We start from the raw sequence: 19,932 nt of genomic DNA on the forward strand, positions 1-19,932 counted from the left end.
GGCAGAGACGAGAACAAAAAGGCGCACTCTTACACGCTTACATTTACACTCTTCCTGGGGGTTCTTCACTGACCTGAAGTCCCATTCCCATTTTCTGTTAGTACACCTGAATCCCATGCAACATGCATGGCAATGGGTTAGAAACCCTGGTTTCAGGCAGGGCTTCTATTCAAGATCCTCCCCCATTAATGACATCAGCATGGCAACCTCCCAGCCAAACTACAGACATATGATTGAAGGCATGGGAGTGGAAAGAAACCACAAGTGAGGAAACTGACAAATGCAGCCGCATGCATCTATAGAATCATACATTAGCCTCAGCCATGGAAAACAGAGGATGTCTGTTTGGCAGTAGGCACTCTTGGATCCCCGAAAGCAGAATCTCCCAAGACTGCAACCTTACCCCCTGATTTTTTGGTTGTTTTCAGGAATTACCTCAACTTCCCTCCTTACAAGTGCCAAGAATAATCAAGTGACTTGCAAATAGTGGACACAGTTCTATTTCTCTGAGACAGTGCTGAAGTGCTAAGTACTAGGGATGTGTATTCACATAAGACCAAGCTAAAAATATACTTGGAAAATACCAATATGATATATTTCAGATTATGCAGCATCTTAAATATAATCCGGAATTTTCCAGGATATAGAATAGAATAGAATAGAATAGAATAGAATAGAATAGAATAGAATAGAATCTTTATTGGCCAAGTGTGATTGGACACACAAGGAATTTGTCTCCGGTGCATATGCTCAGTGTACATAAAAGAAAAATACATTTGTCAAGAATCATAAGGTACAACACTTAATGATTGTCATATAGGTCTAGTAAGCAATCAGGAAACAATCAATAGTAATGAAAACATAAAATGTAAAATCATAAAATAAATGAAATGAAATGATATTGAATGATATTGAATAAATGGTTCCCCAAAATCCTGGAAATATTTCAGATTAACTAGAAACATCAGGTGCCAATATTTGCAGCCTCCCAGGATTGTTTTCCCTCCTTCCCCTTGATTTTCCTTTGTTTATGTGTTTCATGGGGATTTCTGTTGGCTTGCTAGACTGCTTCTGTCAATTTCAAGTCTGTTAGTTCCTATAGATTTTTTTCTCAATCTTTTTCTTTTGATCTTCTAAAAAGTGAAACAAGGCAACATCAACTTCAGAGTTAGCAGTAGCCATAGTCTGACTGTAGTAGATATTCTGTTTCATCTTTGTGTGGATTTAGATTGGTTCACAAAGGACATCTGCAGAAGCAGACTCTTTCCCCCTTGGGATCTAACCACTCTAATTAAGGACCAGGGGCATGTAAGGAGCCATGTATCCATATGGATGAATGGTTCTTCTGTAAGTGTAATCCCAAAGAATGGGTGCTCCTAGCTCTGAGGGCACTGGACTCTGGGTTAAACAGCAACTTCCTGAAACCTAGTGCTCCACCAGCAACGGCCTCATTTTTCTTTATGGTTGTTGTTTCTCCTGGTGTAGCCAGCAGGAAGCCCAATGAACATGATAGCCACAACAATATTCTTTTTGTTTTCCTTTTTCCTGTTCAGCTCAAACGCTGCAGCCCCAAGATTGCCTTGAAACACACGACCCTCTGTAGGCTGAGCCCCCCAAAACTGACCAGCATTGTTTTTTGCAGCTTCAAGAAAGCTGGTTCTTTCCACCCATTTGACAGCCAAGTGAAAGAGACACCATAGTTAGGGTCTGTTTTAAGTTCCCAAAGCCTCTTCCATCTGCTAAGATACATCACCACACCTGAGTCCTGAGGTGACCGGTTCCTCTCTGCTCCAACTGTAATGCCACTGACATTGAATGGTTCCCAGAAGCGTATTGGGGGAAATGGCACCCAGGGGTAACACTGTCTCCGGGCGCCCCCCACGCTCAGAGGCGGGGCTTGGGGGTGGGGCTTGGTTCGAGCCCTGCCCCGCCTCTCTGCAGGCCGGCTCCTGCTGTCCCCAGAACTTGAGGAGGGCAAAAGCTGGTATGCACGGAGGATGGGGCTTGGTGGCGGCGGGCCCTGCCCTTCCTCCCTGCAGGGGGGCCAGGGCTTGGTGCTGTGTGGCTAGGGTGCATTCTGTTTTGTCATGTGGGAGGTGCCAAAAGGTGTGTGCCTTATGTCCCTATAGGCCACATGCCTCGGTTGATTCCCACTCTCCAGAGTTATTTTTCCCTGCATAGGAAATAATGGCTGGGGACACCCTGTTCAGGTGCCCATAGAACTGGACTCCTTGGATCAATCTATTTGAAATTTGGGGGTTATTTAAAGGACAGGGACCATCAGCTCCATTGCAGTTTTGGGGCATGTACTTTTAAAACAACCTTTCTAGCCATCCAGAAAGTTTCCCCATACGGAATAATTAACCAGATGCACAACCCCGCAAAGTGAAAAAGAACAAGAATCCACTGGCACCTTAAAGACCAACAAAGTTTCTGGCAGGGTATGAGCTTTCGTGAGCCACTTTCGTGAGATATAGCTGCTAGAATGTGAGTCCATCCATCCTTAAGTAGAGAAGGATGAATTCAGACACCCAGTGGCAATAACATATAAATGTCAATAACAAGCAAATGACAATAGCAGACATGATTCCTTGTGCATCCAGCCATGGTGCCTGGCGGCCGTGATTCTTGCCACCCCTACTCAACCATAGCACTGCTTGGCTCAGGTGTGGGAGGCACTATTGCCTGGGCATCTCCTGGCTATGAGCAGGGGCAACTGGAAAGGAGTTTTAGAAGAGCAGCTCCTGCTTACCTGTCAGTGCACATCTACCACTTTATTTCCTTCCTCCAGAGATGGGGTACCTGCTTGGATTCTGAAATGGGCAGGGTCAGTCACAGAGTGTGGACTTTGTTTGTCCCTTTGTGTATTGACTGCAAGTTCTTGTTCAGTAGTACTAAGTACTTTTTCTGTGCTTTCCCCATCACCAAAGTGCCTCACAGCTTGCTCTAAGTCTACAAAACAGGGAGCTGTGTCAGAGTCCTGTGCCATGTGCTGTACTTCATGAGTTGTGGGGTCTCCTGGCTATGGTTTTTATAGGAATGTGGAGGCAGGATTGGGTGCTGGCTGCCATAAAGGAGGGGGATGATTGGTCATCTGGAGCTGCTTCAGGCCTCATAGACCCTTCTGTTGGCATAACACAGAGTGCATTTCCCTTCTTCCCCTTGATTGCACTCACTGTTAGTGCTCAATATCCGAGTATACTTCTTATCCTATTTTGACTGTTTGAGACTCCATCCAAACAAGGTCCTTTATTTGCCACAAAGTTTATCCTTTTTGTTTTCAACTTTTATTTTATCCTCTGCCTCTCATTTGACATACATTTGTTAAAGTCATACATGGTGTGGCAGTTTGCAGCTCTCTGTCTCTAGTACTGGGAGCGTGTGCTATTTTGCACATAGAAAACCAAGTTATACTTTTAAATATCATAACTACACCAAATAATACAATCTAATATACTGTTAAAATTGTTTATGTTAAAGCAGTAAAATAGGTTTAGAGTTGTCATTGCATATGTTTCTGTTTTCCCAACTTTTTCTGGGAATTTTTTTTAAAATGTATTTTTTCCTTGTCTTGCCAAATTTCCAGCCTAATGCTACTGGAGAACAGAAAACGAAGCCTACCCAGAACAGCGTCCGGGCTTTAAGAGGTCTTGGTCTCTCTCCTGATTTGGTGAGCTTGATAAAATCTAATCATTTTTTGAAGGAAAAACATAACTAAAAGAGTGCAAGGTAGAGAAAACTGTCAGCATATTCAGTGTGGTGCATATACAGTATATACAGTGGAGCCCATGCAATCCAAGTGTATTGTGTGAAATTAAGTTATTTATAGTCGCAAAAATATTGAATGTACTAGCAGGCCCAAAACTGTAGCGTCTGTTAAATATTTTTTTATGTTTCATAGGTTGATGTTACATTTATGCCTTGATATATCAGGTGCTTATTGTTATACAGATGCATGGCTAGTGGACTCTTCCAGCTGTTTCTATAACTATAGAAGGCGAGAACATATTAGGCTTCTCAAAAGGAGGCGCACATCAGAGACATATGGCCTATAGGGACATGGGGTCACCCATGTCCCCGGGCGTACACCTTTTGGTCACGTGGGAGGCACCGGGCACCAGGCGCCCCCCCCCCACATTACAAAATGGTTTGAGTCCCAGCTGCACACCACTAATCCCCACCCCTCCTGCAGGGAGTGTGTTCATTTAACACATGACACATAGTATATGCAGCTGAAAATATAATACCATGTTGTACAACACAATATTTAGATGAATCAAGGCACAGAGACTCCATATGTACTCCAATGTAAACTTTGATGAGGTACCACCATTTATTTCAGTTTCAGCAAAATTTTTATGCCTAACGAAGGAATACCAACATAAACATGAATAGTAGTTCTTCTACTTATGAAAAGCACCTGGTGTGCAGTTGGGCTGTCAAGTGTGTATCCGAGGGCCTAGATCGGTGCTTCTGTGAGTAAATATATCACTGTGCTGACAAAACAGTGGTGGACAAGTCAGCTTTTATTTATGTATGAGGTATCTGGATACTCTTTGAAAAGCTCTCAAGAAAGAGTTTAATAATTGGCAGGTACAAGAGAATATTGTAAATGGTAGGAAAATGGAAGAGGAAACTTGCACAGCATTGATTTGTGTGTGGTTGGAAAGACACACAATATAAACAGCTTGCTGAAGCGAAAGAACCCTGTTAGAAACCCTATGTATTATGGGACCCTAACATAGAACCCTATGTTATGAGTTCAATCACAATAGAAAGGTGGAATATAAATGTAGTAATATAAGAGTTACTCTGTTGACATTTTGGGTAGTGTCTACCCTACATTTCTTTAAAGTGTCTTTCTATAACTAACCCATGTTGTATACCTGCTTGTTTGTCTTTTGACAGATAGTGTGCAGAAGTACTAAGCCTATAGAAATGGCGGTGAAAGAAAAAATCTCCATGTTTTGCCATGTAGAACCTGAACAGGTTTGTAGGCTCTTCAATGTAACTGCATTCAGGCTTTCAACTAATGGGTAGTTTTTATTCAGTTCATGAGAGGGAGTAGATTTTTGGATATTCAGTCTTAAAGAACAGTAAGTAGTCTTTCACTGAGATGATTTCATTCTCTCCAAATCTGTAGATACCCTTCTACTTCAAGTTCTTCATGCTTCTCAGAATTTTCCAACTTGATTATTTATAATCATTTGTATAGCATGTAACAAATTAACTATAGAAAAAATTAGTAAATCTAGACAAGTATATGAAATCAAAGTTTGCTGTAATCCAGCAGAGGTCAGTATTTTATCTTTACACAGCAGCAATTTATATACAGAAAAAGTGTAAAAGACATATAATTATTCTTCCTGTTAACTTAAGACGAATCTCAAGCATTATTATTTTGAACATTAACTGTTTAAAAGGTGATTCTTCAAGTATTTATTTATATTTGTTTAAAAAGGATACCCTGTGCTTGCCTCTCACAAAACTCAAGGCTTACAAAAATCCAAGTATAAAAAGTTAAACATTATAGATGTAGTAACTAAGCTAGGGTTGATCTACAGCACAGAACCAACCAAATAAATAAAACAACACTTTTATTTATTTAATTTATGTTATTTATAGTCCGGGGCTCTTTCTCTCTCGGGCTGAAAGCGTAATATAGAATAAGTCAGTGCAATCAACAAGGTGGGACATCCAATGTTAAATGCAATTGAATAGGATATGACTTATAGAAATATGGAAACTGATCACAGTTCATATGTATTAACATGACACATGAAAAAAGCAAAAAAAAATGTAGTGAACACCTATTTACACCATTAGATACTAACTGCCCATATTAAAAACCATTTTACAAAAAGTGGTGCTTTATGCTTTCTCCTGAAAACTAGCAACATGGAAGACCTTCTGACCTCTGGAAGGCCATTCCAAAGAATAGGAAAGGTTGTGGTGAATGATTGGGCAGGAGCCATTCTCACTGACTTTCAGGAGAGACATTCAAACAGAAGCTGCTGGGTAGAACACAAAAGCAGATTTGATACAGAAGCCCTGCTTTTGCATGTAGGCTCTTCCACTTGTTCCACATTCATAGGGCCTCTTATGTGTGCATGTAATCCAGTGCATTTAGCATCACCCCTCTGTCTACATGCATTGTATATGCTTTTGAATGTCTTATTTTGGGACAAAAGTGGTATTTTTTCAATGTTAGTGGAGCAATCAGGGTTTTGATTTTGTAGACTAAATGCAGAGATAATTTTTTCAACTTTTTAGCCATTTAAGAACCATAATTTACTGTTGATGTATTACAAGTTCATTTGCAGGATACAAAAACAGGGAAATTATTTAATAGAAATTTACAAGCTGTTTATGTCAATAAAATGAGAATGTGCTTGTCTATAATCTTAACTATATTATTTTGTTGTCTGGATCTTTCTTCAATCTTTTCCTTAACTATATTATTTTGTTGTCTGGATCTTTCTTCAATCTTTTCCTGTAATATAGAATAAGATACCAAAACATCCTTAAGAAACTCCTTGAATGCATGTGATGTAGAAAACAACAATAATATATGAATTCTTATTTTTATATTCTGTAGGGCTGTGAGCTCATTATAAAACTTCCTTAGCATTTATTTTATTTATTTATTTATTTATTTTATTAATTCGGCTTTTATACCGCCCGATCCCCGAAGGGCTCCGAAGTGATTACTTGGAAGTATGAACCATTCTGCATTGAGGGTTTCATTTTTAGATTATTCATTGTCACACATTGACTAAAATTAGCAAAATGTATTAAATCTCAATAATTTTGCATTGAAATAAATAAGCATTTTGAAGATGAAGCATGCTCTCTTTGTCTTTAAATAATGCCTGTATACATCCTAATAGGCATAACCTTATAAACAAATCTTAGCAGAGCCTTTCTCTCATGTGTGAGGAACACCTCTGCTAAGGCTGTGCCTACCATCTGGGCTTTTTATAATTATTTATATATTAAAATAATTAATATAAAGACTTCCATTTAAAACCTGCTTTGAAGTTGATCAAGGCCCATTTTTAATCATTGAATCTAACACTAAATTTTATATCTCTTAATTTCTCAAACTGATTTTTCCTTCTGGGTAAATAGTCTGGCAAAGTTTAAGGGAACATTACATTTAATAGGTCTCATGCAATGTATTTGTTAGTGTACATCTATTTTTTTAAAAAAATCAGATATCAGTTATTAACATCTGTTTCTAGGTAATATTTATCCATGATGTTTCTTCTACTTACCGGGTGCCAATCCTGTTGGAAGAACAAGGCATAATTAAATATTTTAAAGAGAGGTTGAACCTGCCAATCGATGACTGGCCAAGTGACCTTCTTTTCAAATGGAAAAAAATGGCAGATAGGTACTGCTTTCTTTTTGCTAGTTTTGTTTCTTTCCACCTTCCTAGTCTTAAACATTTGTACCAGAGCATCTTCTTGCAGCACTTTTGTAAAGGACCATGCTAGCATAGTGTATTGTATTTTTGTGATAATTGCGGAGTTGTATCATTGTACTCACAGGGCTAACCAAAATTTTTAGGAAACCTGCCAAATGGCACATGGCTGAATTGGTTATATTCTTTTAAACCTTATATCTGATTTTTTTTTTACAAAATGCTGCCCAATGGAACATTTTTACCATACTGCTTTTCACGAAAACATATCCAGCTTGATCATTCCCTGCTGTTGCTCATCTCCAGATCTGTAACATAATAGCTGAAGAGCTCTAGCTTAGGCTGTCTGCAGGAAGAATCCACCCCTTGCTGCAGCTGACTGGCCATTTGTACATCCTAATGGTTCTCTCAGTTCATGAGGTAGAATTTTTTTCACAACAAAACTTCCAACTAAATTCTCAGCTGGAATTACTGTCATTATTCCAGTTTTAGCCCAGTTGTATTTATTCAAAAAGAAGCCCTAATGGTTTTAATGGGACTTTCTTCTTTGTTTGTTTAGGATTACAGGCATCAGTAATAGTTCAAAACATTTTGGTGCCTGATGTAGAAAATCCAAATAGTGCCTTTCTGTGAAAAGGGTAACGATAAACTAAACAACTGGTAGTGCTGCCTTTTACTGCTTTTCCAGAATCTGTTGTCTAACGGAAGGGTCAGCTTGGCAGTCTTACTTCTAACAGAGCTACAAGCTATCTGCTTTTTGATCCTATGAGGAACTATAATAATTTTTAAAAAACGTTAACACTGAAAGTGAAAAAAATATTTTGATGATTTTGCTTGTGATGAATGCATTGAGTGATAATTTGTATTGTCAGGTATGAGAGGATGCTGAAGACGTGTTCTGTAGCTCTGGTTGGCAAGTACACAAAACTGAGTGATTGCTATACCTCTGTTTTCAAGGCCCTGGAACATTCAGCTTTGGCAATTAATCACAGACTTGACTTAATGGTGAATATTGATCTTTTTCCTTTTATTTCTCTCACTTGATGGCGTGACATAATCAAATAGCTATAGTTGAGAAATAAAGTATAAAATACTTAGGACTTCACAGGCATAGAACTATGAAGTAACTTTAAGTCACTGCAGTCAGAGCCTCTGGATTGGGCTGCAAATCAAGCTTTTCAAAATAAATGGAAATTGTCCTTAGCATACTATTCTTGAAAACAAGAATACCGTATACACTCGCGTATAAGCCGAGTTTTTGAGCCCTGTTTTAAGGCTGAAAAATGCCCCCTCGGCTTATACATGAGTCACTGCTTACCAGCCGGCTCTTCAGGCCTCTGCCGAGGCTGGGGGCGTGGCCGGGATGACCTCCCTGTGGCTGCACAAACCACTTGTTGCTGCCCTCCTGGGAGGGTGAAGGGGAACCCTGGCTGGCTGGGCTTCCTCAAACCCTGGGAGGCAGAGGGAGTTCCTTATTTGGGCAGTGACTCCCCCTGATGTTATTTCCCAAATAAAGAGCTCCCTCTACCTCCCCTCTGGGTTTGAGGAAGCCCAGCCTGCTGGGAGGTGGAGGGAGGTCCTTATTTGGACAATGACATCAGGGGGAGTCACTGCCCAAATAAGGAGCTCCCTCCACCTCCCGGCTTCCCACCTTCCGCTTATACTTGAGTCAATACCTTTTCCCAGGTTTTGGTAGTAAAATTAGGTGCCTCGGCTTATACACGAGTCGGCTTATACACGAGTATATATGGTAATAAGAAAAGTGATGAATATTGTGAACACAAAGCATATAACCTGTTAAGTTCTTTTGTACTGTTAATGAGAATGACAAAGAAGTTACAAAATTTAAAAGACAATGATAGTGAATATTACTATGTATCATAGTTTATAATTAATATAATGAGTTTAGAAAATAATGTCAATATTGGTATAGCAATTTAAGTTTAAAACTATAGATATAATCGAATATCTAAAGATTTTTATAATTGTATTTGTAAAACTTTTGAGGCTCCTTTAAGTTAAGGAATGTTACTAAAGTAAAGATCCATTCTCTGTTAATAATGTTTGTATGTATTAATTCTTTTCTGTTAATAATTGAAAATAAAAATATAAAATAGTAATAAAAAAGAACCATCCTGGCATTACTCATAGTTGAGAAAAGATGGCAATTCTTTGAACAGCGGTGATGGTGTTAAACAATGAGAAAAGACAACCTAAGGGCAAATGAAAAGCAACTGCATTATTTTTGTGGTCTGTGTGTTTTATTTTTGTGCATAAACATATCCCATAAATTATTCAAGATTTCTAAAAGCCAGTATAAAATGCTTTGTCAGTCAGGTACCTAAAATTATTCTTATGTCCTTCACCCAGCAGAACGTCACAGCCACAGCTGTTTAAAATGTCTCGATGGAAAAAGATCTTCTAATTAAGTCTTCCATGGAAAAAGAAAACACAATTTCAGTGACATTTTGAATTTGGTTGCTCTCACAGTCACAGATGTACTGTGACACATACCGTATATACTCATGTATAAGTCGAGTTTTTCAACACATTTTTTGTGCTGAAAATGCCCCCCTTGACTTATACAAGAGTGAGGTGTATTTAAAAAAATATTTTAGGGTTTTTATTTTGTCAGCCGCCAGGGGGCGCAGTTTTTAGGCTAGCGGCACCAAAACTTCAGGGTATCATCAGGTGACTCTCCTGATGATGTCAGCCAAGTTTGGTAAAGTTTGGTTCAGGGGGTCCAAAGTTATGGACCCCCAAAGGGGGTGTCCCATCCCCCATTGTTTTCCAATGGGAGCTAATAGTAGATGGGGCTACTATTGAGGGTCCATAACTTTGGACCCCTTGAACCAAACCTCACTAAACCTGGGTGGTATCATAAGGAGGGTCTCCTAAAGATACTTTGAAATGTTGGTATTGCTAACATAAACATTCCTCCCCTGACAGGTTGTGTGAATGTTCCTTCTAAAATGACACCTTCCATGTACAATTTTAAAAATATGTACACTAAAAATAATGAACTATTCTTTTAAAAAGCAGGGTAGTTTTGAGTCACAGTGAACAGGCATGTTCATTCCAGTTTTTATTGTAAGATCCATTGTTTAAAACCCTTCCTTACAAAAAAGCTAAGGTTTTTGTACTTTTAAAGTTATTGTTGAGACCATATTGTTCTTGTTGACGTTCTTTTCCACTTACAGAGCTAGTTTACTGTTTTTCTTTGAAATAAATATTCAAAAACATTTAACCTACTGATTGCTCAATTAATGTAATTTTATTGGTATCTATTTTTATTTTTGAAATTTACCAGTAGCTGTTGCATTTTCCACCCTCGACTTAAACGCGAGTCAATAAGTTTTCCCAGTTTTTTGTGGTATAATTAGGTGCCTTGACTTACATGCGGGTCGACTTATACATGACTATATACGGTAGTTTTAAATGCGGGTGAGATGTGGGGGAAGGATAATTAGAATAATCAAAGACCTTCTCAGTGAAATTTATTATAAACAATCAACATTTGTTGAGACATAATTGTAACTGTTTTATCATTTCAGTGAATTGTATCTTTTCCAAGAAAAACTTAAAACGATACTAAGCTCTCAAATTTGTAATAATAAAAAGAGAGGTTTTTTTTTTTACCAAACTTAAATCTATGAATGAGTGTTTTCATGTCCTGCTGTGAATGTTTATGTCATGAAGAATTAGGCAGCAGTGGTAACAGATGTTTAGATCTTTTCCTGCTTTGCAAGTTTGACAAGAATTCCCTTATGTTTTGTTTCCTGTAGTGCTCAGTGTCTGTGTCGTATTTTTCCATTGTCATGCACCCCTGTTTAGAAAAATAAGATGTACAATTTAGTTTAGTTTTGTTTTTACTTTCAAGGAGTTAAAATAATGGTGTAGGCTTGCAAGACTGCTTCTATGGAAAGGAATAATTCTTAGACCACAGCTAAAGAACTTAAGCAGAATAATGTAGATTGTGTAGATGAAGTCCACTAATACCAGTCCTTTTCCCCTGGCTTTTCCACAAATGCCAACAAGTTTTCTGCTACTAAAAGGGCCTCATGCTTCAAATGAAGGTTCTTTGTGCCATGGGAAAAAACTGCCATAAGAAATGGATCTTCAGAGTCCAGCTCAGAGTTCTGTAATGTTCTATGGTGCTGATATTTTTCATGCACAGTTATTGGAAAGTCCCCATAGGTTTTATTTATAAACTGTGTGTGTGTGTGGGGGGGGGGGGTAAGGAAACAGTTATTTCATTTCATAATTTTATGCATATATATTTTCTTAATTAGTATATAGACTCAGCAGATCTTGAACATAATACAGAAGTTGAGAATCCAGTGAAATTCCATCAAGCCTGGCAAAAATTATGCAAAGCAGAGTAAGTAGTATTTGATATTCTTGAACTAAAATAATTGAAAATGTTTATAGTTTTAATTCTTTGAACCAAATAATGGCTCTTACTTTATTTTTGGTCATTTTTCATGAAAAAGATTATGTGCAGATATAGTTTGATTCATTTGGTATGTCTATATTCAAAGTTTTTCCATGTCAATATTATTATTGAATGATAAGCATTATGACTTGAGCAGTTAAAGTTCTGCATTAAATTGCTGGTTCTTGCAGCATCATTTGTAGAATTTAATTGTGGCAGTCTGAATCTTTGGAGGACTAGCAAAGTGATGGGCAAGTGAAGCTTCATGACTTACACAACTTTGAAAGCAATGCTATCTTCAAATTTGGGGGTCCTATTTATTTCAAAGAATTCCTCCAACACACGTACACACTTGCATGAGCTTTTACTCTGTATGCAGAGCTTGCTTTGTTCAAGTCCTCCTTTTGCTTCACCACTACAGCCATGTGGCATAATGTCTTGGAGGGTCCCCAACTATGAGCAATGTTTCTTTTTGGGTGGGGAGGGGACGTTCAGGAAAACAGAAATAATTTTCATGAACTTGTACGTAAGTAAATTAATTTATTTTGTTTTTGTTCTTGGAATGATAATAACAATGAGAAATTCAAATCTAGGTGAGCTAAAGCAATGGAAATAAAATTATTTATGTAATAAATACAGCAAACCAAATTTTACAATTAAGAACTACAATTAATTGTGATTTTGACCATTTATAGAGTACAGCACAAAGCTTTTCCTAGGTACAAAACATAATTTTTTAAAACAAAATCTTGCTAAGGCCATAAAACGTAGAATGTAAAAGATGGAAAAATGTAAAAACCTGTTTAAAAAAGTAGTATTTTATTTTCAAACAACAAAAAGCAATCAGTTAAGGCTATAATGCATCACTGTAGATCAGGGGTGTCCAATTAGCCATGTTGGCAGGCGTTAATGGGAATTATAGCCCATGAACATCTGGAGGGCCAGAGTTGACACCCCTGCAGTAAATCATCTGAATTATCATTCCATCCTCTCATCTCTTTCCCCCCTTATATTCTGTATTGTTTCAGTTGTGTTTTAGTCCCTGGAGGTTTTGGACACAGGGGAACAGAGGGAAAACTTCAAGCTATTTCATGGGCAAGAAAAAAGAAGAAGCCTTTTCTTGGTAAGATGTTTAATAGAATCATAGAGTTGGAAGAGACCCCAAGGGCTATCAAGTCCAACCCCCTGCAATACAGGAACACATAATTAAAGCACTCCTGACAGAGGGCCATCCAGCCTCTGTTTAAAAACCTCCGAAGAAGGAGACTCCACCACATTCCAAGGCAGTGCATTCCACTGTCGAACAGCCCTTACTGTCAGGAAGTTTTTCCTGATGTTCAGGTGGAATCTCTTTTCCTTCACCTTGAACCCATTACTCCTGGTCCCAGACTCTGGAGCAGCAGGAAACAAGCTTGGTCCCTCATCAACATGACATCCTTTCAAATATCTAAACATGTCTATCATGTCACCTCTTAACCTCCTTTTCACCAAGCTAAACATACCCAGCTCCCTGTCATTTTTACTTTTCTTGGCAAGATATTTACTGCAGACTAAACTCATCCTTGCACATAGATTTATCCCCCATTTGTAAGACATGAGAGCACACTCAGTGCCTTGAATTGTACAGAAAATATGTACTCACGGAAAGTATACTGGGACTTTGTTGTGGGCTAATCCTTGGGAAAAGCTGGGCCAGGAGAGTTCAGCCTAGCCAGAGCCCCAACAGGGAGTGAGCTCAGAGAAGCCAGACCCCTTCAGGGCTAGCCAGGGCTCAGAGTCCAAAGTGTCTGCATGAGCATCCCGTTTACAGACCCCACCCCAGCTGAGGTAACTCAACTGAGCCAGCTCTCCTAAGCCGACAGCACTGCAGAGAGGTGTTGCAAGGCAGAGTGTATGATTGCGGGCTCGAAGGAGATCTGTGCTTCAGCGGAAGAATCTGATTCCTCACAGGATGAAAGTTAAGCCACAGTGAGGACCTATAACATAGGGGTTTGCGAAACACGCCAGCCTGGATGCAGTTGAGCAACTTTATGGCTGCATTCAGAGGCGTAGCTACTTGGGGGATGTCGTGTGTGTGCATTGCATCGAGTGCATGCCTGGAGGGGTGGCGCACAAAAAACGCAGGCTTGTTTGTGTTTTTTTGTATTTTAAGTGTTTTTTCAGTTTTTGGCCTGCAGGGGGCACAGTTTTCAGGCTAGCAGCACCAAAATTTCAGGAATTTTTCGGAAGATTTTTTGGATGATACCACCCAACTTAGGTGAGGTTTGGTTCAGAGGGTCCCAAGTTATGGACTCCCAAAGGGGTGTCCCAATCCCCCATTGTTTCCAATGGGAGCTAATAGGAGATAGGGCTACACTTTTGAGGGTCCATAATGTTGGACCCCCTGAACCAAACTTCACCAAACCTAGGTGGTATCATCAGGAGTGTCTCCTAAAGATACCGGCTCCATTTTCCCTAACTACGCCTCTGGCTGCATTGCTTCCACTCACCATATTGACCTCTGTGGAGTCTGACCTCTGGACCTCTTAGACTCATAACTCATGTGATGGACTGTGGACATTGCCTCTTACCAGGCAAGGCTACATGCTGTAACTTAAGACCTCTGACCTGCAACCTAGTTTGGCACAAACTTCCTCACATTCCTCGTCATGCTGCCAGAAGAAATATTCTCTGCCTCTTCAAATGGAGACTCTCCAACTTCTGCAAGCATAGAAAGGATATCTTTAGGGGCAGAAATTAAGGGTATTTCCACTGTCAAGAAAGTTTTTCAGTTCTGGTTAACCCAAGTTGAATTGTTGGTCATATTTACTATAACCTACTTGGCCTACATTTTATTGTTATATTTATATTCCACTTTTCACTTACTGGTCCACAAAGTACTGCATGTCTATACTGAAAAAATTGTAGAGTTGTTCCCAGTCATTTTTACTTCTTTTTTTCTCTTACAGGAGTTTGTTTGGGGATGCAACTGGCAGTAGTGGAGTTTGCAAGGAACTGCTTGCACTGGCCAGGTACATTTAGTTGCCTGCTGTGCAGTAGTTGACTAAAACAATGGTTCTCAACCTTTTGTATCTTGTGTCCCACCAGTCATTCTGTCAAAAAACCCAGATCCTACCATGATAGAAACAGTCCCACTTTTTCTGAGGACGTTTATATGTGTACAGGCATTCTGTTATATTTATCATTTACGTCTTAAGGACTGAATAATTGCTGTAGTATTTTCGGGAATAAATTTTTTTACTATGGCTTCAACACACCAATAGAAAGCAGCAAAACATATCAAATATTCCCTCATCAACCCTTTCCCATCAAAGAAGTAACTTATTTTTGAAAGATTCTATCTGAGTTGCAAGGCAGAATGATGAAGTTAATGGACCTTTCTTCTACGGACTCAGTTCATTTAATTGCCCAAATGTGTCTGCTGTTTATGCTAGTTATGATATCCGTTCCGTATATTGAATCCAATACAAAATTTCCACTTTTGCTAGAGCACTTGTGCAAGATCACAAAATCACAGTATCCACTTACGTTAAGTCAAAATTACTATGTCTCCATGTGCATTTCCATTTGCTCAAGATCTTTTGCTACCAGTTTCTGGGTACTATAATATATATTAGAAGGAAGGAACTAAGTATTGCAGAAGAATTTGTGCAAATGGAACTGTACTAAGCCTGCTTATGTTGCTACTTGTCACCTGATCATCAGGCACCCAGACATTTGGCCAGATTTTCTGGGATGGTGCCTGGCCAGTTATCAACAGATGCCGTTGGGTATCATTGCACAAGTCTGACTTGTTCATTATAGGAATATATTAACATTATGGTAGCAAAACCCAATAGAGGAGTGTATTTTTAAAAAAATAATCACAGAACTGAGGATTCCCATGATGAATACAAAATAATGAAACTATAAAGCTAACTTAGCTAAAATATTAAAATGCATCATTCTTTATTTTACAGATGCAAATTCAACAGAGTTTGACCCAAGCACTAAGAATCCTGTTGTAAGTACTAATTTTCCCGTTACAGATATTCAAATAAATCCGGGACAGAGTTGACATAAATTTAATAGGACGCTGTTAAGAATGGTAACTTCTGTGGGATTTGTCACACAGTATTTTCTACCTTTGATTTGCTACTAGGAGGGGATAAATATGTGTGAGGTTGCATTCCTCAAAGGGAGATTCTTTGTTTGAATGTTTTTAGTTTTGATAGTACCTGTGTTTTGTTTTAATAAAATAAAAAAACTTTAATTTTCACTGAAAATATTTTAATTACTATTGTAAGCTACCTTGAAGCACAAGGGAAGGCAAGGTATAAATGTTTAAATAAATAAATATAACTTACCATGTATGGAGAAGCTGCAGTTGTCAATAAAATCTCTATATCTGGAAACCTCTTTGAGTATATGAGTGTAAAATGTGTGTGTGCTCAGAGAGAGAGTGAGAGTTGTCAGGACCCCCTGTTAAGGGGTGGGCGGGTAGTAGGGCTGCCGTCTTCATGTTGAGAAACTCATGGGGTGCATTCATACCTGCCAAATAATTCACTTTCAATCTACTTTCAATGGACTTTGCAGCTGGATTTTTCTGTATGAAACAGCAAAATCCACCTGCAAATGCTAGTTAAAGTGCATTGAAAGTGAATTGAATGGGCATTATTCAGCATATGTGAAAGTGCCCCTGGAGAATTGGGGGTGTAGTCTGAGGAGGACAGGGACATCAGTCGGGTCTATGCCATAGAGTCCACCCTCCAAAGCATCCAGATTATCCTGGGGAACTGATCTCTGTAAGTCTAAGAGGCTCCCCTGGAGGCTGGCATCTTGTGCACTTTCTCTTTGCTGTGAGACTGGTGTTTTTCACTATTTCTGCCTTGTGTCCAGTGGTGTAATACCAGAACTACATAGACTCATGTGGGGTCAGCAATTATTTGACACTGAAATTTCAGTCCAGTTTCAGAGTTTACAGTCAGGAACCTGTGAGGATGTGCAGGGGAAGAGACATCCTGTTTTCTTTTCTCCAAGTAGTTCCTTTGGTCACTACTGTGATAAGCCCCCCTCTTCCCTGCCAGATGCTGGTAGAGCTGGGTTTGAGACAGAAAGGACACTAAACATTCTTTCCCTTTCAAAGCCCAGTCAGCTGGCCAGTGGTGGCAGGCTCACTTGGAACCCTTCCTGTTCCAAACCACCGTACCACCACTGGCCAATTAGAGGGGGGAAAGGTATAAGTAGAAACATTTGCAAAAGGGAAAAATATTTATTTATTTAGTATGTTTTTATTCCACCTGTTGTCCAAGGAGCTCAGGGTGACATATAAACTCTTCCATTTTATCCACACCGCAAAACTGTGCGGTGGGATAGAGGGAGAAACAGTGATTGGCTCAAGGTTACTCAGCCAGCTTCTGTGGCAGAATGGATGTTGGAACCTGGGTCTCTCAGCCTAGTCTGACACTTTCCTTCTGATGAAGCTCCTACCTAAGCCTAAGCACTAAACATAACAGGTACTCAAGTGCATAATTGTGGTATGTTCATAGGTGGACTGTTTTGTTGTTGTTGTTGTTACTTTCAATACCACCTGTTTGTTACAGCATATGACTGCTATTACTAGTATTCTTGACCTCTTGAATTTATCCAGGGGGTATCATAATCGGGGAAGGAATTGTTCCTTCACTTTTCTAGCCTTCTGTCTTGAAACTTGCTTTTAATTATTCCATCGTATTAAGTAAATGATAATTGTAGAGTTAAGAGACTGCAGAACAGAGTCTAGGCTTCAGTCTCATGCTACTTTAGAGATCAACAAGATTTTTAGGGCATAAACTTTCAATTGTCACATAATGTCAATCTTCCCTTGCAAATCATTGGTTTTAATCAAATGTGTTTTTAAAATTCCACTGAAAGAATAGGAAGGATGACAAGGTATAACAGTGCATGGTTTGGTGTGATCACATAATCAGATGTAAAATAATGAATATTGTTGTTGTTTCATATTCCATACAGAATGACCACACAAAAGTTGCAGAAATTTATGTGCTTGGACTTTTCAATAAGTTTTTTTTAGAAAGCCCCTCATTAAAGGCTTCTAAAAGCAGCCATGTGACGGGGTATAAATTTCACTATAGACCATTAATTGGTCAATGCAAGGAACTGGCCAATAGGAACAAATAGTTTCATGATGAAGATAGGTGAACCATGGGTATTTGAATGAATGCTATTAAACCTCATATTGGACAAGAGAACAGCAGATGTACCAAAATGTATTTCACATACGGATAAGGTCTGAATTGGTCTCATCTTGGAACCATGAAAAACTCATAGGAAATATCAGTGTGCTGTAGAAATGAAAAGGAATTGGAAACAAAACAATATATTATAAATGCATTATGTATCTATATCTTGTCACATTTTCAATACAGAGAGCAGTTCTGGTTGCCTTACTTTCAAAAGAATATCTTTGAAATGGAACAGGTACATTAAACGGGGAAAAAATATCAAGGGATTGGAGTGCATTCATTACAAGAAAAAAATTAAAGCAGTTATGTTTTTATTACCTTTTCTAAGAGATGGGTATATATAGGTGTATAAAATTGTGAGAAGTGTAGAGAGATCGGTTAGAAGGAAATATTCTCATTTAAGACTACAACTTGGTGCCTATGAGTGACATTTATGGACAGTAAGTGCAGGCAGACAAAAGAAGTGCTGTTTGATACAACATATAATACATGGAATTTGTTAGTAAAAGATGTGAACCATGGGTATTTGACCATGGGGCAAAAAATCCAAACTTCACATACACGCTACAGGGGTCAGTGCTATCAGTCACAGACCAGGAAAGGGATTTGGGCGTCTTAGTTGATAGTTCCATGGGAATGTCAACTCAATGTATGGCAGCTGTGAAAAAGGCAAACTCTATGCTGGGGATAATTAGGAAAGGAATTGATAATAAAACTTCAAAGATTGTCATGCCCTTATATAAAGCTGAATTGGTGCAGACCGCGATTCTTGGAGTACTGTGTTCTAGCCCTGGTCGCCACATCTCAAAAAAGGATATTGAAGAGATAGAAAAAGTGCAGAGAAGGGCAACGAGGATGATTGAGGGACTGGAGCACCCTTCCTTATGAGGGAAAGGCTGCAGCTGCTTTGGGACCCTTTTTTTCTTTTAGTTTGGAGAGGAGATGTCCCTGAGGGGGGATATGATTGAAGTCTATAAAAATTATGCATGGGGTAGAAAATGTTGACAGAGAGAAATTTTTCTCTCTTTCTCACAATACTAGGAACCAGGGGCATTCATTGAAAATGTGCTGGGGAAGAAATTAGGAATCTAATAAAAGGAAAACACTTCTTCACTAACGCGGTGATTGGTGTTTGGAATATGCTGCCACAGGAGGTGGTGATGGCCACTAACCTGGATAGCTTTAAAAGGGGCTTGGACAGATTTATGGAGGAGAAGTCGATCTATGGCTACCAATCTTGATCCTCTTTGATCTGAGATTGCAAATGCCTTAACAGTCCAGGTGCTCGGGAGCAACAGCCGCAGAAGGTCATTGCTTTCACATCCTACATGTGAACTCCCAAAGGCACCTGGTGGGCCACTGCGAGTAGCAGAGAGCTGGACTAGATGGACTCTGGTCTGATCCAGCTGGCTTGTTCTTATGTTCTTATGTTCTTATGTAGTGTTCACTAATTTAGCTTTAAAAACAACAGTCTGGGGTTCATGTGGAATATTAGGGGGATTACTGTTGCGAATTCTCCCACCCCAATAGTACAAGATTGCTAAAGTTCCTTCTCAGCTAGTCTTGAAGCTCAGAAGTCTAGTACTGTGGCATAGTTGCCCTTTTGTGGGAAGGCATTCATTGTGATTCCCCTGGGCATCTTGGTGCCTGCTGATTCATTTCCTGGTGTCCACCAAGTGTTTAGAAACTGGGTGGGGCTAAATGGGGATTCTGCCCACCAGGTCTTCTGACTGGCTGTTGAAGATCTGATGGGCTGTGCAGATTAAAATGACATCGTTTCAATAGGAACTGCCACTGCTGATTTTATTCTCTCACACATGCCTTTTCCCCAGCATATTTTTTGGAAA

The 19,932-nt window shown here is 39.1% G+C and overlaps 1 protein-coding gene across 7 annotated transcripts in view; it reads left to right on the forward strand.

Annotated features, from left to right (window-relative positions):
• Positions 1-19,932, forward strand: part of CTPS2 (CTP synthase 2) — a 77,010-nt gene that overhangs the window by 23,942 nt on the left and 33,136 nt on the right. For all 7 annotated transcript variants that reach the window (XR_007244313.1, XM_048494389.1, XM_048494391.1 and 4 more), the window contains 8 exons: positions 3,587-3,670; positions 4,909-4,989; positions 7,245-7,396; positions 8,299-8,431; positions 11,719-11,807; positions 12,890-12,984; positions 14,810-14,872; positions 15,821-15,864. Coding sequence is in view for 6 of the 7 variants with exons in the window: in XM_048494389.1 (XP_048350346.1) it covers positions 3,587-3,670; positions 4,909-4,989; positions 7,245-7,396; positions 8,299-8,431; positions 11,719-11,807; positions 12,890-12,984; positions 14,810-14,872; positions 15,821-15,864 (741 nt within the window). In the remaining variant the exon portion in view is untranslated. The remainder of the gene's footprint in view (positions 1-3,586; positions 3,671-4,908; positions 4,990-7,244; positions 7,397-8,298; positions 8,432-11,718; positions 11,808-12,889; positions 12,985-14,809; positions 14,873-15,820; positions 15,865-19,932) is intronic.

The sequence above is a fragment of the Sphaerodactylus townsendi genome, linkage group LG04, assembly GCF_021028975.2.
Source record: "Sphaerodactylus townsendi isolate TG3544 linkage group LG04, MPM_Stown_v2.3, whole genome shotgun sequence".
Taxonomy (NCBI): Eukaryota; Metazoa; Chordata; class Lepidosauria; order Squamata; family Sphaerodactylidae; genus Sphaerodactylus; species Sphaerodactylus townsendi.